General features: G+C 38.7%; 1 protein-coding gene across 21 annotated transcripts; it reads right to left on the bottom strand.

Annotated features, from left to right (window-relative positions):
- Positions 1-580: 580 nt before the first annotated feature.
- add1 (adducin 1 (alpha)) lies at positions 581-26795 on the bottom strand. 21 transcript variants are annotated; one of them, XR_001777149.2, is made up of 20 exons: positions 26646-26795; positions 19873-20081; positions 19600-19762; positions 19094-19245; positions 18673-18753; positions 18375-18524; positions 18147-18290; positions 17968-18066; positions 17539-17712; positions 16539-16889; positions 12769-12864; positions 12559-12651; positions 11785-11802; positions 10008-10094; positions 8726-8882; positions 7317-7649; positions 5674-5763; positions 4985-5022; positions 2941-2994; positions 2306-2534 (listed from the first exon to the last, which is right to left on the bottom strand). XR_001777149.2 is itself a non-coding variant. In XM_008424451.3 (20 exons), exons 2-19 carry the CDS (start codon positions 20065-20067, stop codon positions 2943-2945), a joined length of 2451 nt encoding a protein of 816 aa, XP_008422673.2. In that variant the 5' UTR covers positions 20068-20081; positions 26646-26795; the 3' UTR covers positions 2306-2534; positions 2941-2942. The 21 variants fall into 21 exon arrangements, 14 of the variants coding, with proteins under 14 accessions (XP_008422665.2, XP_008422667.2, XP_008422677.1 ...); XM_008424451.3 differs by lacking the exon at positions 4985-5022 and adding an exon at positions 4455-4470; XR_014090349.1 differs by having other exon boundaries at positions 2448-2534; positions 4989-5022.

The following is a 26795-nucleotide window of genomic DNA, read 5'->3' as shown; positions in this document are numbered from 1 at the left end:
GAAAATACATTGCTGAAAGTTGCAGCAGTGCTCGATGTTTTGGGTAGTTTTATTTTTTTGTAAATAGATATTAAATATATTTTTGGGATGAAAGGGGCAGATGTTGCGAGATTTTTTTTCTTTTTAGCTGCCTTTTATTTTATTGACTTTTATATTTTTGCTATTGTATATAATTGTTTTGTTTTTAATGAAATTAATAAATAAAAAAAGTCTTATGTGCTAAAAACAGCAGGTACTTATAGGCATAATAATGTAAACAAGCTAGCTCTCAGTCAACCTTGTAAGGACTTCAAATTAAATAAACCTTACATGTTTTGGTTGGATGATATGGGCTTTGGTGTCATCACTCAGTACTACAGTAGCTTGGCAAAGTGCTCACATTCCTGTTTCTGCTCACATTTTGTCAGAATGCAGTCACCAACTTCAATATATTTCCTTGGGATTTTATGTGATAGACCTAGTAGTATAGATAGATCTAGTCAAAGACCAGACCTAAAATCAATTAAAAACTGAGGAACGACCTGTTAATTGATACTCAAGAGATGCTCATTGTACAGAATTACAAGAACCAATCACAGAGTTCTGCTTTTCAAGGTAGTGTTTCTTTTTATTTGTCATTGTAGAATAGAGGTGGATCCATGACAGAAAAAAAAAGTGGTGTAATAACTTTGTAAATTGAGTAATAACCAAATATTTAAATTGGGAATAATTCAGACAAACACAAATCAGCATAATGTAAGAAAAAAAATAAAATAAACTAAGGCTGATTTAAATGAATACTGCGACATTAGTAGTGGTATCAGCACAAAAAAGTTGAAATATAACCCAAATTCAGATTGAAGCCCTTCATTGCAATGCAAGTCAATCATATTTGTCATCAGCGGCCAATTTCTTAAAGCACTTCAGAACTCTTTGTTAAAGCAGAATGAATAAAAACAACCTAAGCCGGGCACAGAAAAGTGGCCTGAATGTGAACATCAAACTGTTTCCTTTCCCCATTTATTGATTGCAGTCACAAGTTTTTGTTTTTTTTCCTCCAGTGTACATGGTCTTTACGGTCAACAGGTATTCACAGCCCAGGTTTCACAATTTATTTTACCAAGTAAACGTCCAGATCTATGGTTATAAGACATGATTGAAAATGCAGCTTTGTAAGACGTTCTCCATGAATAAATGCAACTGGATAAAAAGCAGTATCTGGCAAAAGCTGTGGTTTTAGGAGAGAAAAGGGGCCACAGTTCCCTCTCACGATGAGCAACAATGCATTAATCTGAGACAAAACAACTAAAAACTAGATGTAAAATAGCTGCTTGTAAAGTGAAACAAGAGAGCAAATACAAAAGTCATGATGAAACCATTAGAATAAAAGAAAAAAATACAAATGTACACATTCCTTCACAATAAAGGCTTGCAGCCAGTGGCAGATACATTGCATGAAGCCTTAGAGTGACCAACAAGCACAATGTTAGTTACAAACAAGGCAGGACTAACCCTGAATAACAGAAAAGTGTTCTTATTTAATATGGCCTGTAAGGTGTTTGACCAGCATTAAATAAAAAGCCATGTCAGTAAGCAATGCAATGTTTAAGAAAAAAAAGGAAGAAAAAGCAGTACATGTGGCCGAGAATGAGCAATTTCATTGGAATTATTGCATTTTGGACATGAGCATATAACCATTCCATAGTAGCTCTACTGCAGCTCTCCCGCCCGCTGACATGTCATTAAATGAGTGCACAGCTTCAGGGATGCATGTATGAAATTTGTAGTCATCACTTGTCATAAATCTCCAGCAGCTCAGTGAGATGCTAGAACCTCCTCGCCCTGCAGCGACAGACATATTTAGATACAATCCCTATACATTCTAGTGGTTACATTGGTTAATAGTTAAAAGAAATAAAAAAATTTTAAAAAAGCAACAAAACTTTCCAATGTCACTAAGCATGTGAACCTGTAGTTACAGACATGCATAAACACCAGGTGGAGTGTATGAGACAGATTGCACTCACAACTAAAAGCCTTTAATAATTAAAAACCTTAATGCGGTTTTTAAAATTTTTTTTTTACATTGTATACAAAATTGGCACACACTAATGAGCAAAAGCAGGTTAATAAGCTTGTAACAAAAGATACAAAAAGAACCAAAGTATAATTGTGGAAGTGTGGCTCACTTCAAGAGTATATTGACAGAAAAACAACAACAAAAAAAACAAGAACCAAAATGAAGCCGAGGCCAGATTTATCCAGCGTTCTCCGATTCAGGACTGTCTATTTTTTGTTCTTCTTTAGGAAGGAAGGTGTGCGGAACTTCTTTTTCTTTTTGGAGGGGGATTTGCTGGGAGACTCCTCTCCTTCCCGGTCCCCAGCATCAGTGGCCTCCTCCCCGTCAGCTGCCTCTGTGGGGGCAGCTGCTGGGGTGGGGTCTTCGACGGGCAGAGCCGGAGCCTCGGAGGGGTCGTCAGGGGTTAAATCCGGAAGGGTCTGTCTCAGGGTGGCTGCATCACTCTCATCCTTAAAGGTTTGTTCAGGCAACGACTCTGATGGGGAGGGAGGGGAGAAAAGCGAGAGAGTTACAGATCGCTAAAGACAAACTGATGGTTATGCGACAGTAAAGTAACAACAAGTCACTTGCTGGTTAAGCGGTGAAATCCACACAATTTGCTACCTGAAAAGGACCAACGCCTGAGTCCATAGAGAAACTAACAGCTTGAGTCTAAAGAAAAGTCGCTCACTCGAAAACCATATGTGTTTAAGATAAACACAAACTATAATAACTAACTTCACAGTCAGCCTCAGAACAAAGTTAAGAACACTCCGTTAAAATCACAAATATATTACAAAGCTCTCCTTAAGAAGTGCCAATAAACAGCATAACAGACTAAACAATCACCAGCATTTCTTCTTTCTGACGTTAAAGCTTGAGCACATATTTGTTTGTTTTACCTTCACTTAAACAGGGAAATCTTAATGACTGCAGTTCTCTTGTTCATTTGTACCCTGTGTGCAAACAGAATAAAGTAGAAAAAGAACAGAACAAGCACTGGTGAAAGTCGAAAGATTGAACAATATTCCAATATTAAAAAAAAAAAAAAAAACACGCACATAAGTCAACTCTGGAGCCATTCTCATTAATGGCTCATTAGTCATTCAAGTGGTCATGAATTATAAAATCACAAAAGACTGTATGTAGGTTACGCATTAAAAGCGCCAGGAGTTAAGAATTTGAGTTCACCATTTTGTTTTTTGGGGTTTTTTTTGTCAGTTTTTGAAACTCAACCAATTTGTTAGAGTGCAGAAGTTCTCAGGAAAATATCCATGATAAACTAGCACCAAGTGTGATATTTAATACATTTAAACATGTACTGCTGCAGCCGATAGGTGTAAAACTTCACAAGTATCTAGTTTGTGCAAGAGTCTGACAAAAATATGAAGACATGAGATTTCAGCACCGTTTTCTTGAGGATGGAGAGGCGGAATAAAGACTATCCATCTTTTGTCTCCAATGAAAGTTTAATTAATCACAAACTGTAAGTAGTTTAGAATATTGGTAGTTTTTATGATTGCTTTAGTCCAAGTTGGCTTGCATGCCAAAAAAAAGCTATATAATGTTTGTAATTATATTGCAAGCATTATAATTAACTTGAAATTTATTTTGATCTGGTCTGACTAACAGACTTTATTTTCTACTCTGCATAAACATTTCTTTATTTTGTAATTTAGTTTGTCTGAACTTAATGCGTAACAAAATGCAGAATTTGATAAAGTACAATTTGATTTTTGTTTTTTTTTATATATTCTATATTTGAATAAACATTGTCAGGTAAACATTGACAAGAGGGAATCAGGGAAATGTCATATTTTAAGGCATTCCACTGTTCTTCAAGTGCAACATACTTTAAAAAAATATATAAAATTCAACAAGACCTAATTTTAAATAGATGATGTCACTACTGACTAAAATATTTTTTTCCATATTGAGCAGCCCAATTTGTAGATGAGATTGTCTGTATACAAGATTTCATATATATATATATATATATATATATATATATATAAAGGCTATGACGTTTTATTCTTGAAGTGAAGTCTAAACCATGAAAAAAATGTTTTTTTTGTCAAACCATCCATAGCCCCATTCAAAAAATACTTGAAAGACAGACATCAGAAGTCGGCTTGAACAGTCCCAAAAGCTGCCAGACAACAACAACGACGTTATTCGTTTTTTAGTATAGCCCATGCGAAAGAGAGAGACCAGCATGAAACAAGACCATAGAGAGCTTTTAGCAGCGTCTTCATGTAACAACTCGAGTCAGTCAGAACAGCGAAAAGGTCAAACACCACAGACAGACAGAAACTTTAGACCGATGAGCAAACAACCAGCCTCCAACAACCAGGTTTCAAGCTAAACCGACAGCAGCCAGTTTGGTTGGAAAGCTTCACTCAAAGCACTGCTGTACCTGGTAAAGGACACGCCTGCAGGACAGACAACATTTCAACACATTTTAAACCACTGAAAGATTGTTTTTAATGAGACAGAAATATACATTTAAAGAATGTGCTTATGTGCAAGAAAGGTTGGTTAATTTCAGAGTGAGTAGTTGTCAGGAGGAAAAGAGGTTATCTAACACAAAACAGTGAGCAGGCTGTGAGGTTTACTTCAGAAGTGTCTCCACAATACCAATTTAAGAGAGGTAAGGAAATGAGACTTTTTTTGCCATGGTGACATACTTTCTCTAAATAATAATAATAATAATACAAAGGAAGACAGGAAGAGAGAGGAGCTCTGAAATAACCCCCACCAAGCCCACATTAGAAATTCAGAGGAGAAAGAATAGTCACAAACCCCAACAACAAACAGGTTAGTTCGGACAAAGAACCAAATCTGCTACTGAAGCCATGCAAAGAAAAACGGGGTGAATGAGCAAACATAAACGTGGAGGGGTGAGCAGTAATTTGGAGGGTGGCGAGGAGGTGGAACAGTACATACTTACTATGGCAACAGGTACTCTTTTGTATTTCCATCTCCTGATTGTAAACGCAGCCACAAAGAAGAAAAAGCACAAGTAGAAACAAATGTCGATGCAGATCAAACCACAAGCAACATGGTAAATAAAAGAAGAAAAAAAATTGGAGAAAATAACCAAAAAGAACAAAAGAAAGGGGAGGGGACCATTCTTGGAAGACCCCAAAACAGATGGAGAATGGCAGTGAGAGGAGAGACTGTACAGAGACGTTAAAAACATTTCTGTATCAGATTACACCAGTAATCAGAAGCTGTATAATAAAAAGATAAATTAAGTTTTATTTTTTACAGCCAGTTCCAGTATCATCACTGATGATGCTGATAAAAGGTGTAATCCAACAGTAATAAAGACCAAGAGGGACAACAATAATCAAGCAGTAAAATTCCTGTTTGAAATCTGCCCTGCTGCTTTTCTCAGCACATTTGCATGCAAATTTTATTGAGAAAAGTCAACTCCTCCTGGGCTTTTATTACAGAAACACAAACCTTGTAGTAGTAGTAGTAGTATTAAAGAGCACAACAGACCCAAAGAGAGACAGGCAGGTGCAGAGACAGGAGCCTCTACAGTCCATCTGTAAGTCCTGAACACCGGAGCTGAGAGAAACCCCCATGCCCAACCAGGCCATTTTATTAACGTCGTCAGGATAACGTACCTTCTTCTGCTCTGACAGGAGTACTCGGTGGTGTGGATGTGGGTTTCGGGTCTTTGTCGTTCTCCTCAGCCTCTACTTGTTGCTCTGGATCTGAAAGAAATCCCCAGTCAGAAGCCACTCAGAGCATCTACAGTTCCAGTCACATTCGTGGGCAGCCCTGACAAAGGTGTGCGAAATAAGCTAATCTATTATTGCAACAGAAAGAATGGTTTTACGTCTTTTTGTTGATCACTTGCTTACCGAAAGATCATACAAGCGGCCCATTTTTGGGTTTCTACTACAGAGAAGTCCAACGAGGTTCTTCTAGGCCTCATCTCACCTATGCCCACAGTTAAAGTCCCAGAAGACTTCAGAAAACTTCACGTTTACATTTGTGATGGTACGACAAAAAAAAAAGCAGCTGTAGATCATGTCAAATGGTTGTTATGGAGAAATTGCAACACCTAAATGTCATTTTTTATTTATTTTTTGCTGCAGCTCCCCAACAATGAGCTTTGGAGATTTTAAAGTATTTACTATACTACAGTTTAATTTGTTTTAAAAACTCTAATCATCTTATATTACCTGACTTATCAAGACAATCTATCATTTGGATTGAATGTTATTGCCTTTCATATTCTGAGCAAACAATGTTGTATTCCAGTTTATCTGAAAATAATTAAGTCCACAGAAATGCAGTTGAACTTAAAAGAGCAAGGTCGTGTCATTGGGGTAAATGATAAAAAAACATGGGTTATTGTTTCACCTCACCAAAGAAATGTGCCGTTACATTTTTCTTAAACTTTCATTGTGACATTCTTTTACTACAACACAATCTTAAGCCATTTTACACATCCTTACCACTTGCTGCCATTAAATGTGGCTTGAACTGTAAGACTAAAACTTTAAAGAGAATTCAATTCTTTTAATTTATAAATGCCAAAAAGCATAGTCAATCAGCTTGTTTCAATACAAAAGAGAGAAGACAACATAAGGACTCAACAACCAGGAGAAAAGACAAAAACAAAAACAACAGCAAAATATTTCAAACATTTCCTACAAAAGCAAAACTAAAACTCCAAAACCAGTATCAAATGATTAGGTTAAGGAAATAAGAAGGGACATATGACAACATAAAAATAAAAAAAGACGTTAGCAGGAAGAAAAGGAGTACATTTATTTCCAGAGTAGGTGGGTTTAACACATTTTCTCTGATGTCTAATAATCTGATTGGATGACCAAACTCAGGAACTGCTTCTTCACATTTCACTACAGAAGGACTTTTATTACACGAGGAGAGAGGAACTCCAAGCATCCTCTCTCCTCTGCTTCGTCCAATCAAACTGCAGAGAAGAATCAAATGTGCCAAAGCTTTGATGCCTTTAGTCAAGACATCAGAGATGGGCATTCAGGGGAGCAGGAGGGAACCAAAACAACCAAGCAGAGCCTTTGGAGATGAAATGTGGGAAAGGAGAGAGCTTGCACATGGTGAAACAATGGCAGCAGACTCCAATCCCTCAGAGAGAGGAGAGGAAACAGCAGGCAGGAATTCCCAGATTCCCAGTGAGGCGGTAAGTAGTAAGACAAGCCCGGGATGAGCAGGGAAGGGAGAGGAAGGCCAGAGCTTATTTTTTTTGGGGATTACTCCACTTCATCTGGTGTACCTGCGGCCCGACCTCCCTCTGCCGCTTCCACAGCTGGCGGGTTCTTGATGAGGGCTCGCACCACGGCGCTGTGGAACTCCTTGTGTGGGGAATCAGGAGTTGACAACACCTCGTCTCCAGCTGAGAGTGCATCATCTGCTACCATCGCTGCAGAATCGGCACTGCGGGCAGGAGGCCCCTGAGAAGAAGCTGGAGGCTGGGTTTCCTCCAAGCTGGACGAATCAGTTGGATGAAGAGAAGTGGACAACGTGGTTTGACCCGACGGCCCGGCTTCTGGCTCTGGTTTGGGTGCGCTGGAGATTGATCCTTCAATACTGTTCTTCTGTTGTTGCACTGAAAATCCATGTTTTTGCATGTTGGTGTGGAGAGATGACATAGTTTGGCCATTCTGAACAATGAGGTTGAACAAAGGCATTATATTTTATTAAGCAGAGGTTGAAACTCTTAATTTTAATGATGAAAAAAAACATACCCATTTGTAATATGCTTCTTTAGGACACCAGTCACAAAGAAGTGTAATTTGTGTAACGGCACACAGTGAGTTCCTTTAATCATATTTTCACATTTTTTTTAACACTCATTGAACATACTCATTTGAGAAAATAGTGAAACTCACAATCCCAACAATATGTTCAGTTTTGAGGGGGTATCAAACATCACTAAGTGGAGTTTATGGTGACAACAATAAATCTGAATTCTTTCATGATATGAGATATATCAGGATAAATACCCCTGTCGCAATAAGCAATAAATCAATTAATCGCATGATGGATTAAAACAAACTAAAATTTTTATTTGCATAATTTATAGTTTCTCTTTCTACCAAAAACTGGATGATAAACATCTTCAGTTTTCAAAGGACAGTTTTGTCTACTAAGCCTTCATAACTCATTTTATTTGTTGTTTCTGTTATGTTAATTTATTTTGGATCTTTAAAATGTCTGCCAGTTCCAGTGTCAAATGGTCATCAGAATTTAAAGTTTATTGACCTTTGAGAAAATGTTCTTGCATTATGTCATTACAGTTTTATTATTTTAAAATGGTCACACAGTAACAATATCATCGTTTATCGCATTGACTTCTGGTATAACTTATCCTCCAACAAAATTTGTTATTGTGTCTGGACTAGCAATAAATAATAAGATGAATGCTCTACAGTTTTAAAGGATTTAATAACGAGTGATTGTAGAAGTTACTGATTTGTACAAAACTCATTATCTAAAACATTACAGTTGTAGATAAGTTTGCATTTATATCAGAAAATAATTTTTCGCAGTTATAAATGACAAAAAAAAAAGAAGAAAAAGTTAACTATGGTTACCGACATGTAAGTTTTTGGTTTATTTCACGTGGTGATTACTATTTAAAAAATATTTTAAATAGTAATCTGCCTCCCATGGCACATTTACCTTCACCTCCTTTCTGTTTCTGCTCCACTTCCCGGCGGTATTCTTCCAGCTCCTGGTCGGTCAGCTTATTGAAGGGGTTCGGACCAGTCTTGCTCACAATGACCTTGGGTTGGTACTCCTTCTCAATAATGGCCTTGGATGCGGTCACCAGCTCACCCTTCGAGACACACAAGTGAGAAAAAGAAGTCGGCATCAGAGGGTGGGGTCGTTCCTAGTACAGCCATGTGAAGAAAACTGTCTGCAGAACCAGAAGGCTGGAAACAGAGTTTGAGAAGTGGCAGTCAGTAACAATCAGCAGCTTCTGTGGCTAAAGTCAGCCTACAGTTAATTTCCAATATAAAGAGACAATCGTACATATCAGTTCTTGTGCAAAAATCATGAGCTACATCGATTGAAATATAACTTTTGGTTTATCATGATGAGGATTTTTAAGACGAAAGAGCTTGAGTACTACAAGTCTAAGCATCCCTAGTGGCAGCAACAAGTACTGCTGTAGGCATCAGATGTAGACAATGAGATGGCATATTTCCCTCACAACCATTTTGATTACTTGTCTGCAGTCCAAAACATTCCAGACTTCAATACACATATTTAATTTTTCACCAGAAAAAACAAAAAAAGAAAAATCACAGAGAGAGCTTCAATAAAAATAAGAAGGATGTTTTTAAGAAGGGTGTCAGGAAAGGGGTCGCCTGTTGAGACTGAACAACTAATAAAAATCTGGATGTGGGCATCCCCTGGACCAAATTTATGCTGAAATCAGTATCAGACTAAAAACCTTTTTTTTTGCATAAAGTTAGAAGTGGATTAATAAACAGTCCAAACATTTAAGTTTCACACAGTCAAGATATCTTGAGCTTCTCCAAGTATGTTGTCATAATCAAAAGGGGGGGAGTGGTGATAGTCAAGAAAATTTCTATATGAAATTGAAAAGTTTGAGAATAACTTACAACAAATACAAAAATAAAATTGCTTTTTGCTCTGTTTCAGCAGATTCCAGATCCAGGCACCAATTTAGTATCAATTCTCTTCCTAATTATTTCTTAGAAGAAGAGTCATTACAGAAAAATTGCTTCCTATGTTTTCAACTTAACTTTATGCATTTTAATATTATCTTTGATTGTTATTTTTAAGCCAGAGTACTTAAGCAATTCTTAATGCATAAAACAAAAATTTGACCCCCAGTGTAAATTTAATCCAGTACCAAATTTGGACCAAGGTTGCCCAGACTTTTGTATTCCACTACAGGGTCAAATAGATTTGTGATTGGAGCAGTAAGTACCTTTCTAATTGTTTTAGCAGGACTATAGGACCCCTCGGACACATCAAGGCCATCAATAGTGTCTGTACAGTCAGACAGAGGGGCATCCTGCAATAGCAAACCATGTGAAGGGGGGGAGCACAACCGAGTACATCCGAATAAGCAGTCTGTCAAGCAGTCACACTCACACAACAGGGGGGAAAGAGTACAGCAACATCCCACAGAACATATCCTTCAGCAGAACAAAGAAAACATTTCAATCTTAAAGATTAAGCAGTTCTGCAGGATTTTTCTTTAGCAAGTCAAAACGTTGCTCATTTTCTAGGGGGTCCTCATTTTAGCTAACAATATGTAAACTGACTTTCCACTGTTGCTTATATATACGTATGCAATGCCTTGCAGAAGTCTCCAAACCCCTTAAGCTATTTCACATGTTCTTATGTTCATTTTTAATGCATTTTATTGGGATTGTGTGGGATAAACCAACATAAAGTAGCTAATAATTGAACTGAAGTGAAAAGAAAAGTAGATCAGTTGTTTTTATTTTTCTCAAAGTAAAAATCTGAACCGTGTGGTGGGTAGTAAACACACTAAGGCCAATAGGCACAAATAAAATTATTATGCAACCTGTTGCCTTTGAAAGCATCCTAAATAATAAAGAGAGTCCACTGGAGTGCAAGTTAATCCCTTTAGAAATAAATTTGTTTTATGAAGGCCTCTAGGTTTATTAGAGAACATTAGTGCACAAACTGTCAAAGACCACAGAACATAGCAAAAGGTCATGGACAAAGTTGTGGAAAACCTGCTAGATACTGGAAAACGCTCGAGACTGGAGCAGAGGCTCATCTCAAGTTAGGACAGCAGCACTAAACTGTATGGCTTATGTCAAAGTGTATGGCGTTACAATGGCCTAGTCCAAACCTACAAACTGGCTTTTTTTGTTTTGTTTTTTTCTCCGCAGTTGCTCTCCATCCAATCTAATGGAATTTGAGCAATTTTACAAAGAAGAATTGATATCAAACTCAGATGCTACCTTTTGTGAATCACTTCCCTTCCACTTCACCATTGTGTTGACTTCGTTGTGTTGGTCTGTCAGATATATTCCCAATAAAATACACAAAAACTTGTGGTTTTAACATTAAAAAAAATGTGCAAACTTAAAGGAGTCTGAATACCTTTTCGAAGCACTTGCACAAACAAGCATACTAAAACAACTTGAGGGAAGTACATGCACACAGGAACCATTGTAGAAAAATGGAGTCAAGTTATGAAAAGCATGGCAGCAGAGAAAGTGGTAGCCATTATTAGCATGCTTTTCAAACTGTCAACACAAGGTGATCGTCACCTCTAGTTGGGGTTTAGGAGACTTTATTGTTCATGCCTCATAAGATGTCACTGCGATTGCACTGACTTAAACCTAAAACTCTCAAGACAGACAAAGAGGATAAAGTCTAATTCCCCTCCAGGAAAATGAAAAGGAAACGGCAAAAACATTCACAGCACCTGAGCCATGCAAACAGAACCAATGAGTCAAGACTTCATGTTCTGCATTCTTTCCAACCCATGAGGGGAATATTTTGCACATGCATAAGAAAATAAAAAGAACCATAGCTTAGTCACAACAGGACCTTTTGTTTAGTACATCCAAACTAGAAACTCCAAAAGTTGTAAATGTAGCTGTGATGCTCAAAGGACAAAACAATGTTGCTAAATAAAACTGGGTATGAAAATGGACGCATTCTGAGCTGGCAGAAATATAAAAACCAAATTATGTTTACCTTTCCCACACATTACTCACCTGCAAGAACGACGATCTCTGTGATCAAAGAATAATGTCATAATTATGAAGTTCCCCCCCACACATCCTCACAACAACACAGAGAACTTTTTGTTCTCCAATTAGGAAATAATTTTAGTAATTAATAATGAAATATTGGAATCAAGTGGGCTACACAGTGGCACAGTTGGTAGAGCTGTTGCCTTGCAGCAAGAAGGTTCTGGGTTCGATTCCCAGCCCGGGTCTTTCTGCATGGAGTTTGCATGTTCTCCCTGTGCATGTGTGGGTTTTCTCCGGGTACTCTGGTTTCCTCCCACAGTCCAAAAACATGACTGTCAGGTTAATTGGTCTCTCCAAATTGCCCCTAGGTGTGAGTGTGTGTGTGCATGGTTGTTTGTTCTGTGTGTCTCTGTGTTGCCCTACGACAGACTGGCGACCTGTCCAGGGTGACCCTGCCTCTCGCCCGGAACGTTAGCTGGAGATGGGCACCAGAAACCCTCCCGACCCCACTAAGGGACAAGGGTGTAAGAAAATGGATGGATGGATATTGGAATCAAACTGATTTTAAAGTTTCTTTCAATGTAGCTCAGTGTCCAGAACAAATTTATGCGCATTGTTCTGATATTGTAATAGTTTAGATTCAGGCATGCCTCCTGACCTGGATTGAGAGTTTTAGAAAATTTGCTTTTAAGTCGTCTTATAAGACAAGTGACTCGAACCATATTCATTAGCATCAAGTCCAGGTCAGGAACGTTGCAGCAGCGAAGCATGGAGGCGTTAACATCACACACTGACCTGGTTAAAGGTCCGTTCCACCACAGTGCCAGCACACAGAACCTGAGACTGGGGTCCTGCAGTTTTTATGTCCTGCAGGTTCTGCTCCCGGATCTAACAAACAAAAAGATTTTTTTTTATCTGGTTAGAGTGAAACATATCTTGTTGTAGAACTTCAAATATTGTCAGTTGAACGAGGTGACATTTAACTACACAAAAACACTACAATACCTTATTCCTCATTTCCAGAACTTCCTTTGGGTCGGTGTTCAGTGGGATAAATTGATTGGCTACTCCAGCCTGGCGAAGGCTTTCTTCTTTAGTCCACTGTAAACACGATGCAAAGTGTTAAACAGTTAAAACAGGAACGCCGAATGGCACGAAAAAAATAAAATAAAACTAGCACAAAAATATATGTAGACATAACTCAATGCAGGCCTTACAAATCATGCAAAATAATTTAAAAAAAAATCCACAAAGTTTGATTACTTTTTTTAAGTGAGTCAATGATGATGAAGGTTTAGGTAGGTTTTGGCATGTTTCATTTTTATGATCCTAGAAAATCTAGGATATTTTTGGAGGATTACTGTATGTAAATAATTAGGCACATGTGGGAATCGGTTACATACTCATCACATCAGATGTTTTTAAATATCATCTTAATGACATTGTAAGAATTTTTGTTCTTTAGGCAGCATGAGGCAGAGCATTAAACACATTATTTTTGATTCAGGAGAGTATTTGGATGTCTTTTTCTTTCCTTATTTTAATATCTTCACGTATTATTGATTGAAAAGTATCTTGGCTACTAAAAACTCTAAGGAGAGCCAGCAGAACATGCAACTTTTCATTCTAATTTGTGGGTTTTTTTTCACCCATTGGGTAAATAGGTTCCACAATACTTTATGAAATATTTACTAATGAAAGTAGTACAGGTCACAGATAATGGAATGCAGATAATGACAATACACATGGAGCTAAAACACTTAGTTAATTCTTAGTTTTTCTAACTCAACAGTAGGCTTAATTCCAATCACAAAAACTAGCAATGTTACTACTTTTTAAATTCGGAAATTGTACTAAAACTATGTTTGTACTTTTTTATGGCCACAATAATATTTGTGGTAGTGTATTCATATGAACTTACACAAAACCAGAACAAAATCAGTACCAAATGTTTTAAAATGCGTGAGACTGGAAAATATGTAAAGATGTTAAAATTCAGGTATCAGACCAGAACATACAAATCCTGGAATTTGAGTTTTAATATCATATCTGAGCAAATAATAAGTCTTGTTCATTAATTTATGAAAGCAAGAACCTCTGAAAATAATAATAATAATAATAATAATAATAATAATAATGGGGCCGTGGTATACAAGTGATGCTTGTTTCAAGCCACCAGATTTAATCGGTTTATATGGTGGGGTTTGCCTGTATGCATGATTTCATGAATTTTACTAAGACAATTTCTGCTCCCGAATCCACTTTATGGAAAAATTAGAATAAAATTTATCGCTGTTATTCCGTAACAATGAAAATCATTTGTCATCATCATTGATCTACCATTTTAACTAAAACCAAAACAGAATTACACTGAAAATCAACTCAAGACAAATAACAGCATGAGTCAACAGAAAGAAGAAGAAAACAAAAACAAAAAACAAAGGGCTGGGGCAGCGTGGGGAGATGTGAGGGCTGAGTGGCTGTGAGTGGTGGAGAGGTGGCTGGGTGGGTGACCGAGACGATGAGGCTGGCTTACGAAGCGAGAGTGGCAGTGAGGGGTGAGCTGGCATCACCAAAGTCATTTTCCAGGCTGATATACAACAAGGACAACAGAGATAAGAAAGTAACACACCCGAGAACACTCGGCCATTTTGGGACAAATGGGAGCTACCATCACAACGCTAAAAAAATAAACAAAGAACATCCTCTTTGCACAGGATGAAATCTTTCACAGCCCTGTGCAGAGTTTATAAAAATTTGTGTAAACTTGGTAATGCTCAGAGTGATTAAAAGGGGAAATTATTCATCCATTTCTAGCATTAAACGGAATGAGCAGCAAATGAAGATATAACACCAACGTTCATGCCACCTAGTGAATTATTTGAAACCTAAGCATGTAACTTGCAGTGGGGAGCAAAAGCTCATGACTTCATTCCTGTGTTTACTCCAAGTATGGTTGCATGGTTGCCAAACCAGAAGAGGAGGGGGCGGGCTAGATGAGGAGAAGGTGCTGGATGGGTACAGCAGGGTCGGGTTGATTGAGTATGAGATGAACATGTAAACATGATATACTCACTGAGAAAGAGTCTCACAACATAACATTTCCTACTTTCCCAACAGGAGATAATTGATTCAAAAAGTCAAGTCAGATTTTATTATGTCTTGTTTGTTGTCGTTTTTTTTTTTTTTTTTCTTAAAACAAATTCAATCATGCAGGCACTGAAGATTTTATAGAAGCCGCTTTTCAGAATAAAACTAAAACCAAAAATTAGACAAACAAAAAATTAGAGGCAAAATAAACTAGGAGTAGCAAGAAAAAAAACATGGAAGCTTTTTCTTATATAGCACCCCAACAACTACTGGAACCTCCGCCATAGATGTGTAAAAATACCTTCCTGTTATTGAAGCAGTACAATTTACACTGAAAAACCAACCTGTGACTAACTTTATCAACTGGAAAATTGATGCCAATCTTAAGATTTTTTTAACAACTAAAAGTAGTGAGAATTAAACTAGAACTGTGAGCTTCTTTGCAACAAACACTCCGGGTGGGTCTTGGTTGAAACAAAAGACAAACGGGGCAGAAAATAACTCATGGCAAGTATTAAGTGTTAAGTATGGTGGAAGATCTGTGACGCTGTGGGAAGTCTTCATCTTCTGAAGGCTCCAAGACTGTATTATAGTGTATGGGGTCATGAACCTGTTGACATTCTTGAATATTTCGAATAGAGATGTTGGAAAAATTTAAATAGACTCAGAACAATGCTCCAGAACATTTAGCCAAAGCAACACAGATATAGGTTGCCACACACAAGTCAATCTTTTTCTATGACTATCTAGGTCTAAAGACCATAAACCTGTAGAAACCCTGTGAACTAAACTAAGTAGCAGCTTTGGGTAATCTAGACACTTCTTAAAAGATTGTCACCCTCTACGTCTCTCTGGCATCCAAAATAAATAAACATTTATGGATAAATTAAAAATAAATACAGAAGATTTCATTTCAAGGCTTTTCAGACATCTTTAGCAGAGGTGCCAAAAGCTTTGTAAGGTTATAAGTCTACAACTTTCTGTTTCAATTAATATTTTTGTCACTATTCTAGACAAAATATTCTCAGAGGCATGCCCCTTTCCATTGGTTCCTTGAAAAGTCTGTACGGATTAAAGATTCATCTTTACAGCTAAGCGGCGTGCGTCTTCATCAAATCTAGCTTCTCTTCGTTTAAATTAGTTGGATTCATTTTTAAGAAACAAAGTCAACGTCAAGATGCAAAAAAAAAAAAAAAAAAAGACGTTGCCCTCGGGATGAGCGATTGTGTGGTGAGCAGCAAACGTCTCCGTCTTGCTGCCTTCACCTGCCTACCTGAGGACTCATGCCACACCCCTGCTGCTCGCTCCTCTGGGAAAAACATCAACACATACAATGCATTTCACAACAACACATGCTGTGGGGCATGCTCTGGGCAGCTGGCCCGGCATCGTGAAGCTTTCGGAGACCAGAAGGAATCAAGGAGTCAAGAGTGCAGCATTAGAAAGCTGGTTTAGTAGGTGTACTTCACTCGCAGCAGAATAGAAACACAAAAGTCCAACACTGGTTTTTACAGAGGTAGATTGTGGGTCACCAGGTTATTTTTGTGAAAGTTTACGACATAATTAATCCATAATTACTTTTCCATTTTAGTCTCCCCAGTCACTCAGGATGCCGAACAACTACCCAATGCTACCGACAAGGTAGCAGTAAATTCTATACTATGAACAATAAGGTAGGCACAGACCAAGCAGTTGGTTATACAGCTTGGCACGCAGACACCGGACGAGAGAGACTGCAGCAAGGGTTTGACGTGATCGTGTGTTATGTTCGTCCACACCTTAGGCTTCGACTTGGGGCTGGTGCCGTCGGGCCCGTCCTCGTAGGGCTCGTCGGGCCGGCTGCCGGCATTGACCCAGCGGGTCTTGTCGCGCTGGCCGCGCTGGAAGCTGTGTTTCAGCGGGGAGCGAGCGCCTGAGTCGCTGTCCTCCCCATAGGAGTAACCGCCGTGGGAGGAGGAAGCGAGCTCCGCGTCACTGTACTTTTTACCTTTGTCTCGCAGAGCCGGGCAGCGGTAAGGATAGCCCGTCCTGTAGCCCTGGAGAAAAACGGCAGGAGTTAGAAGTTAAAGTTGATCCTGGGAACATTTCTAAAAGCATATTAATGCTTTTAGAAATGAATATGTATGCATTCCTAAAAGCAATTGGTCTATATTAATTAAATACTTATTTAATATAGACCCATTAAATAAGTTAGAATACTATAGAAAAGTACATTTATTTCAATAACTCCATCACCACATAAAACACATTAAATAGATTAGAGAAGAATCAATGTCTTAGCGCCTTTATTTGTTCTGCTAATAGTTAGCAGTTAATGAAAAAATATTAAAATTTTAATATTACATCACACCAACTAAACATATGTTTTCAAAATCGTATGAAGAGTTTTCAAAAAGGAAATTATATGCAAAAGGTACTTTTCTACTGTTCCAATTTAATGAATGCAGAATTTGAGAAATCAAAGTAAAATGTGATATTTCAAATATAAAAAGATGTAAAAAAAAAAAAAAAAGTGTTTTATTGTCTAGAAGTGTTGATTCCCCCCCATCTTTTACACAACAAAACGCAACCATTTTTTATAGTATCCATTAACATGACATGCCTGAATACCATTCACTTTTATAATAATATAAACACCAGTTTCGAGCAGTAAACCTTGCAGCAGTATGCGCACACTGTTCTTACCAAATTGTCGAGCATTCTCATGAGAGCCTCAAACTCCTGCTCCCCGATTTGCCACTTGGGATGTGTTGTCGACCCGTCGCCTGCTGGCTCAGGGACGCGTGGCCTTGATTTATACTTTGCAGGGTCCAGCATTACCAGATTGTCAGGCCCTCCAGCGCTGGCCAGTGTTCGCACCTGGAAAACATTGAGGTATACAAGGAAACCACAGACAGATCCAGAGCAGAGAGAGAAAAACGAACGGAAAAAAAAAAGAGGTGGAAAGTAGGACGTAAACAGCGCGGATGTGCAGCAAACACAGCAACAAGAAGGAAGGAGGGGAGACAAGAGATAAAAGTAATTGTTATTGAAAATGAGGACGAATAAAAACCTAAATTAGTTTGATGTCTCATTTGTTAAAGTGTAACTTCACAGGCATCAGGTTAGACCTACCTGGATTTCACAGGCGGTCACCAGGTTGTGGATGTAATAGAAAGCCTCCTCCACTGTTTCTCCAACCGACACCAAGCCATGATTCCTGAGAATGAGAACCTGAAAGAAAGACAAAAACATCTAAGTCACACAGCCCAAGCTTTACCTGACTTATTCTGGCTTTCACGTCCTGGAGGTACCTTGCTCTTCGGCCCAAGGTTCTTCTGTATGATGCCTCTTTCTTCGTCATCCACCAGTATGCCGTGGTAATCATGATAGCTCACTTCCCCGAGGGACAGAGCTTCAGGTGAGATAGGCAGCAGCCCACATTTCATGGCCGACACCTGCAAAAGCAGCACACAGCGTCATCAAACATCTCGGTAGCTATAGGAAGTACGTCGATCGTTAAAGACATTGTGCGCGCTTACCGCTGCACCTGCCGCTGTGTGTATATGTACAATACACTTCACATCGGGCCGTGCAGCATAGATGGCGGAGTGGAGCATGAAGCCAGCCTGATTGACCCCCAGGTTGGTGCTTCCTCGGTCTACGATCTCACCTTGAAGATCTATCTTTACCTGAAAGTGATTCAACATGAAGGATTGCTCAAAGTTGTCTTTTGGACTTCTTTCACCGAGTTCACATCAAAAATGTGAGGAAAACAACGTATGTGTGAAGTTGTTAAAAAGTATTGAAATTCTAATAGACGCCTCCAGTGAATCTTACCAAACTAGAGGCGGTGACCTCACTGTAAAGGAGCCCAAAGGGAACGATGAGGAAGCGTTCCTGGTCTGAGTTCACCCTGACCTACAGAACAAAAGACGTGCAAGTTATAATTTATTATTTCCAAGAGAATATTTAGTTACCTACAACTTACTTAACTCTATATTTTACTATTTTGAGAAACCAATGCATGTGAATTAATGAGGCTTTTAAGTGAAACTCCTACTTTGTGTAATCCTAGCATCAAGATAATTTGAGATGGAATCCACTTGTTTTTCTTAAGGTCCAGGCAAATCACAGTTACTACAACTAAAACTTTACATACATACAAATTAATTCCAATCTACATTTATTTAGCAAACTGCTGGGTTGATAAAATTGTTCAAGGGGCACCGTTTTATTGCATGTGAGAGAGCGATCTTACTGTGAGGTGGTTATAGATGAGCTCAGACCATCCGAACAAGTCAGCGAGCCGGTAGAAAGCAGCCAGTTTGCAGCGGAGAAGCTTCTCGCCCTTGTCGTAGGAAATGGAGTCAGAGCCTCGCAGATCGTTGACTGGCGTCACCATTCCCAAACCTACGGAGAGAAACGGGCGACGTGGAAAGACTGCAATCAGTTACAAAACTAATTCATTTAATTCAGTGCAGTTTCAGCTCTTGAGGTACTTTACAAAACATAAGAAGTCAATTATACACATTGTAGTAAAAAACTCTGCAGTCAAGTTCCATTTTTATGCAAATTGATGTAAGGAGGGCTCTGCTGTGTGCAACACTTACAGAAACAAGGAAAACAACTTATTATGCTTAGTGAAACACAGCTGGTGTCATTGTCCTGCAGTTAACTATGGCATACTCTGCATTACTCACTGCGAGTGCAGACATAGCAGTGTTGAGGTCAGAAAATGCTCTACAATCACTCATTCCTGCTTACTCATGTTGAGCGCTGCCATGCCTCCTTGTGGTGCAGCTGGGTACATGGAAGGCATGCTGGTGGTCATGAAGTCTGCGATCTGCTGCAAGGCCAACAGACTGGTGGGCGTCTTCCCCTTCTTCAGCTGATCCTGGATCATCGTCTCCAGCTCTTCACAAAACGCCTGTCAGTTGAGCACAAAGAAGACGGTTTTAAAGTTGCCAGCTTACGCGTTACAGAAAATTTTAATATTCCCCAACTGAGCTGATTGGTGGGGAGTGTAAACAGACTGACGGGGCTCTGAAGGATCATGGAGACCCTCTTCCTCTGCTCCATCATATTGAAGTCCTGCCGCAGGTCCGGCGCCATGTTTCTCTCCCTCTGGTACTCGGGGCTGCTCTCATCCACCCGGTCGAAGTACCGCTCCTTGTGTGGGACGGTGGTGGGAGGGGCGGCCGTCACCACCCCGGCACCTGACTCGCCGTTCATCCTGAGTTGGCCTCCTGCAGCAAAAGCGGAGAAGACGAGCCTCAACATTTTCTACTGCTGCATCATAAACGTTGTTGCGTGTCATCGCATAATAAAATATGAGAGATTAACCAGAGTCTCTTTAGGGATGAGACAATATTTTTCCAATTTTTGAGCAAACACACAGTTGAACACTAAACTAAACCCTTCTTAGCAACCTTTCAAAGATTAATGTTCTCTTCTGGCCTGCTGCTGGACTAAGACCCATTAGGCATGAGCTTTAAGAGCTACAGCCTTATTTAAATTGCTTTTATTTATACACACACGCTGGGAATATTTTCTTATGTTTGTGTGCACATAAAAGGAATTAACAACGTAGGGTTGGACTAGGTTCTTTGGTTCTAAACACTGCACAAAAAAGGATTTTGCAATAAAAAATAAATGAATAAATAATAATCCACCCTGGCAAACAGTCGATCAGTTCCTTCACTATTTTCAGGACATACAGGCTCCCAATGCTTTCTCATTTCATAGAAAATCTTGCACTGATAGATAAGATTTTCCTAGTAAATTGAAATAAAAAAAATGATATTTGAGACACCCGCTTGTCCTTGCAGAGTCCCAGGGAAGCTGACCCATCTCCAGCTGTCATTGGTCATACCACTGACAGGATGCCAGTCTTTGACAAAGTCAATGAACCCTCTCCCTCACCTACTTCCTGCCATACTCATGCAGTTGCTTTTTCTAGTTCATAGAGGTTCTGATCGATTCCTCTATGAACTAGACAAGCTAGTCTAGTGCAGCTGGTCAATGATTGGCAAAGAAACTCCACCAAAAAAATAAATTAAAAAAAAATCACACAAATCAAGATTTAATCGCTGCAGCGCAGCAGTTCTTTACCAGTTAGCATTTTTTTTAAGTCATGGCTTTGACTTTACTAATCTACTGTAAGCAAAGGAATGAATAATTTATAAACATTATGTACTCCAATTGTTCACTGCTGAAAAACGATCCCCCAAAGAAAACAGCGAGCAAGTGAAGGGCAGATAAAAGACAAATTAAAGGTGGAGATCTGGTCCATTTTCTGACAACTGCCGAGCATTGGAGCAGATCAGTGGTCTCCACCCGTTTGTCACAGCACAGCCCACTCAAGTTTCGACTCCAGCTGGACACAGGCAGACTCTGCAAGAGCCAAAACGCAAGCGAGTATTCGCAGAGGCCGAGGCAGCCCATTAGTCTGCATCAATACAAATGTTCAGCCACAACTCCCAGGGCAACTGCTGGCCCGACTCGAAGCATGCAGAATCACTGTGGGAGCCGACAGAACCGCTCAGTGCTTCTGTACGTTTCCATCAACATTCAAACAAAACCAATAAAAATCAACTGTCCCACTGCATCTCGGTTCAGAATACAGCAAAATTAACATCAGCAGAGACACTTGAGGTGATGTACCCTGTGATACTATTTTATTAGTGGTTCTAGTTATAATCCAGTAATACAAGTAAATGTATTACCAATGCTTTCACATAAACACTCAAATGTAGTTTAAAAATCAGATTTAACAACATCTGACAGCCTTGAAGCTGAATCCCACAGTCAAAGCGACTCAACAACCCTGCAGTGTCTGCAGTTCGTGTCAGCCTGACACCTACTGTAGGGTCCTAATGCTTCCGGACTCTCTGTCAGATCCAATTCACTTTGTTGTAGATTGCCTCAAAACCGCATGCTGAGCTTGCTGTTGGTCGTTTGTGTTGCTATGGCTACAGAAAGACGAAACATCCGAGTCCAGAGAAAGATCCAAACTAAAGACGCAGCACAACCCAGATACAGTAATCAAGATATTTCATTAAACACTTTGTGTGTGTAAACTACAGTGGAAGTGCTTAGACTTCAGTTGGAAAAGACAAATGTGAACAGATTCAATAATATACACTCTTAAAAATCAACAAAACAAGGCTACAGAAACCTTTGTTTAGAGAATAAAAAAAACAAACAAAAAAACATTGTCAATCACTTTGTGCCAGGAAAAAAAATAAACTAACTTCCTTTATTAATAACTACCGACAGTCAGATTTTAGATGCAAGCAGGATCCACTCAAGGTTAATGTCAAAGAATAGGAACTCTCATAATCAATCATAGATGTTGCTTAGAAGTGCTTTACTTCAGTCAGTGTGTTCATTATGTTTCCTCAAACTATGTAAACAAGCTGTTAAACATTAACATCATGCATTTTTTACAGTGTAGCAATGCACCGACAGCAATCAATAAGGCACTAGAACACAGAAAAAAAATTACCAATACTCAAACTGGTAAAAAGAACAAGAGGAATCGTGTGGTCCTCTAAGAAACAACTCTGAGGGATCAACTTATAAGCCAAACAAACACACTGAAACATAATTAGGTCATTCCATAAGCATCTTCCAATCAATCTGTTCACATTAAATTCCTGCTGCACTCACTGACACCAACTGATTACATCTGGCTATGATGTAAGAGACAACAACATGAATGTTTCCAGCCGATGTTAATGGCTCACATAAACACGATTTCAAGGCTGATTTTTTTTTTTTGTTGTTGTCGACAGCTTAGCAGTAAAAGAGCTGCAGAGGCAGGAAGTGTTCTCCAACTATGTCAAAGACTGTCGTTTCAACAGAATCCCCTTTTCTCCTCAGAAATGTAGGCCCATTGTACTCTACGAACCTCTCCTCTTGAGAGTGCAGTCGCCATGGAAACCAAAATTATTACCATGGAAACACAAGACATCCCTTTTAAAGATTATTGTTACGTAAGAAAAGCAGCGGGCTATAACATCACACGGCAAGCAAACCAGATTCCCAAGGAGGACAACCTTTCAACAAGTCTGTTAGTCATTTCATATTAAAATCATGTCACGGACTCATTGAAAGAAAGTCTGAAAGCATCTGAGGATGAATGGATTCTGCAGACTATAAAAACTTTAATTTACCCAACAAACTCATCAGCGAGAACTAACTCCCTAAACAGGGCTACAAAACAAAATGACTATTTATTTTCATAGCACTAAAAGAGAGAACTAATTTCTTTGTCCCAGGCAACTATGCATATTACGTACACAATGTTTCTTAACGGATCAGATAAAAATCCTAATTGAATATCCCTCAAGTTTTGCCCTGATTCCATTAATAAAGATTCACACTAGCTTTTGTTAGTCTTATTAACTCAATTACTGCAGTGTTGTGGTCATGTTCCAGTTCAGTCACTGATAAAAAAGTATGTTCAGGAAGTCTTTTGGTAGTGACTGGTACTTTGTCCGCGTAGCTCTCTTCTGCATGAGAGCGGTCTCTATTCCTGCATGGCCTCATTTCCCCTGAACAGTTTTACATAGTGAAGCAGTGATATGACTCGGTGATAATTTGTCTCATAAGCTGGCTTTTCTGATGGTTCCAGTTAATCACGTGGGCAAAGCTTGCAGAAAAATGTGTTATCTACTTTATAACTTAAAAGGTGTTGCTTTATGTGCCTAAATACTAAAGTCTAATGTTTTAGCAGCTTGCTCAGGTCTCTGCCCAGTTCAGCTGGGTACATCACATCAGAAGTCAATAGGCTTAATTTCACTGTAAAACGTCAGCATGAAAGTTTAAATCACAGACTGGATATCAACTTCAAGAAATTGGTGATATTTCTCATTAAGTGAATTCTATTTTATTGTCCCATTATTGTAGAAGTAACAGAACTCTGTTCATGCAGTTCTAATTAATTATGCAGATAACATTTACAGAGAAGTTCGTTTTCCCACAATTTTCACAAGCAGAAGTCTGCATTGAAAACAAATTCTCAGCACCACTGAAGGACCAAAAGATCCATCAAATCCTCTCCAAACACATGCCACTGGAGCGACTCCAAGTGAACAGATCATCATAACACACATTTAAGAACTGAGCTAAAAGTGTTGTTAAGAGTTTTGATGCATACTGGTGTTATAAAGCAGTTATAAAGCAGTTTTAATATTTGACTAAAGGCCACAAACAAGACGTCTAAAGATCTCTGTGCTGGATGCCGTTCATTAGTGGAACAGAAGAACAGCAGACACTCATGTGATTCTATGACAACAGATTCTCCATGTGCTACAACCACCACAAACAAAAATTGGTGTGAATTTAACACTATGCCACGCAGGGTCTCATTACGTGCTCTAAACTGTAATTAGTGTACACAGATAAGTCTATTGTTGACATGTCGAGACAATGGGCAAACTTGAACTAGATTTAAGGGAGTGAGGCAACAACATGTGCTTATTAATGACGTCACTGATCAAAACACTGGCAAGTAGCAATTTTTTTCCCTCAGGTTGAGTAAAATAGAATGTGGTCTTCATGTATGAAAAGACATGAGTGATGCTTTCTTTTTTTTACTTGCAAATAATTGAGAAATTTAGTGTCCCATATATGGATGCGTTTAGTGCTAAACATGATGCACATCAACCCCACAACCAATGACAGAATGGATGATGGGAATTACATCTCTCAAGCAACCAATTTATATCAGAAGAGTTTCGCAGTAGTCATAAGCATCTCAACAGCTCATCTTACAAATGAAAAATCAAGTACATAATGGATTTTTTTAAATGCACCATGCAACAATTATATTTTTATAAAACAAAATCTGCTTTTTGTTTTCCAAACTTGAAACACCTGTTTTGCTCAAGTTTTCATTCCCTTGTTTAAATTAAGAGAGAATAAAATGTTTCTTTTATGCAAAAGGCAAAAAAAAAAAAAAAACTGCATGGGAAATGTATCATCTGTTCTTTAGTCCAGCGACAGATGGAGAAACAGTAAACACTCATGTGATTCTATGACAGTGACTGGAACCATCTCGGATAAAACACATCATCCCTGGTACAGTCTCCCTAAATCCCATAGCAGTTTCAGACTGTTATTATGTGTCATTTTGTTTTGTTGCTTTTAACAAAAATAGAATAGTATATTGATTACTAAATGAAGCTTCAGTGAGTGGCTACTGCGGTGTGACAGCTTCCTTACCATAATAACTGCTTCAAGCAAACACAGTTCAATGAGTATTTGGACAGGAAGGAAGGAGAGAGTAATATAGTGAAAGCAGGGCAGAAATATGAGGAACACATTTTCAGCTGCACTGCAGTGGAGGGTGTGGGAAGTGGGAGTTAAACAAACATAGCGCCTGCATCTACAACCAATGTGTGCATGTACTATAGAGTGTGTGTTGAGGGTGGTAGCACAGAACCAGAGTCACAGAACCGAGCCCCGTCCTTTGGGAGGTCTGGTTGTTCTAACAGAATTACCAGATCCAGAAAGCATTTGCTTCAGTCTTTACAGTTTGGCTTTGCAACATCTCTCACAGCAGAATGGCGAACATACTTCTAGAAAGGGCTACACAATGTTGGGAAACCGTGAAGCTGCAATATCATTGTTAATTAATGTGATTTGTTATATTTCACCATGTTCTGGTTTCTTCCCCATAAAATATTACAAAATGTAACTTCTCGGTAAATAAAATAAATCCAGTCTGAGAGTGCATGGCTGAGAAAAGGCAACCCAAATGGACAAATATATCAATGAAAGAAAAGAAAAAGAGTTTGAATATGTGGCCCTAAATTACAATGCAACAATCCAACAGATATTGGATCCAAGTAAGTCATTTGAATAAATTGGTCAGTTCCACCACTCAGTGAAATCAGAAAAATGTAATAATCTATGTTCATGATCAACGATTGATCCAGTGCATCACATCTAACTCATAATGTCAATAAGTAAGGGTTATTGTCAGGCTATAAAACACACTACAATTGTCAAATACATTGGATTACTCAAGCTGCATTTGTTCATAAAAATTCATAAATGTATTATTTTACCAGTGGAGTAATAACAACCTTAGTGTTCCAACAAAGTAATCATAATATAATGATACAAATAACTGTTTATAACTATTGCCAGGAAAATCAAAGTACTGACATTTGTCATTTTTGCACAACTCGTTCTTTACAAATCTAGCCTGGTCCAAATTTAATCAGTCTAATTAGATTTGATTAAGTTGTCTTTTTGTTTTTAATCTTTTATGCATTTATAAAAAATAAAAATACAACTATCAGCTCCCCATATGGACGTTCCTCTAATATTACCGTCATCGCAACACATCTGAACAAAACGGAATTTGCACACCCATCGTTGGGGAGGAGGCAAATACTCCCCACAGGAATATTTATACAAAAACACACCTACTACAGCAGCGAGACCACGCGAAATGCAAAAATAATGCAACTACTCTGAAGGCCTGCTCTGGTAGCAAAAGCTAACGACGCTTAAAAGCGAAACACCTCGGGCCCAAAGTGTCCTCTCTAGTTGCTTTCCAGACACTAAGGCGACTCAGAGAAGTTGAATCATTTAAATCGAAAGGGGGGCAAATGTAAAGGTCGTCGTTTGGTATCGCATAATTTGCTGAAATTGCTCTGTTATGACTCCCCCGCAACACATTAGCCAAACATACATCACCACTGCAAATACATGCAGCCAGATATCTGCAGAGACAAAAAAAAAAACGGACCAAATTACACATGATAAGCGAAGCATGTCCCATATTTACTTACCCTCTATTTAATACCGTGGCGAAATTAAAACAAAGCCGAGCAAAGACTGACCGAGGGTTCTCCTTGTTTTTCTCCCCTCCGCTAGTACTTTCAGAGTGGGTTTATCTCCTCTCTCGTCCGTCCTCCCCCGCCCATCAACCTTCATGCCAT

This window comes from Poecilia reticulata, chromosome 12 (genome assembly GCF_904066995.2).
Source record: "Poecilia reticulata chromosome 12, P_reticulata-male-v2, whole genome shotgun sequence".
NCBI classification, from domain to species: Eukaryota; Metazoa; Chordata; class Actinopteri; order Cyprinodontiformes; family Poeciliidae; genus Poecilia; species Poecilia reticulata.
Note: the sequence above shows the minus strand (reverse complement) of the source record. Positions and strands in the feature narration are given on the sequence as shown.

What these genes read in the sequence shown, in the direction of transcription:
- add1 (XM_008424443.3), bottom strand. Translation starts at nt 20,067, where the DNA reads ATGAACGGCGAGTCAGGTGCCGGGGTGGTGACGGCCGCCCCTCCCACC. An exon ending in TCATCTATAACCACCTCACA is followed by an intron (nt 18,754 to 19,093) that starts GTAAGATCGCTC and finishes TTTGTTCTGTAG; the next exon opens with GTCAGGGTGAACTCAGACCA. An exon ending in TTCTGGAAATGAGGAATAAG is followed by an intron (nt 12,652 to 12,768) that starts GTATTGTAGTGT and finishes TTTGTTTGTTAG; the next exon opens with ATCCGGGAGCAGAACCTGCA.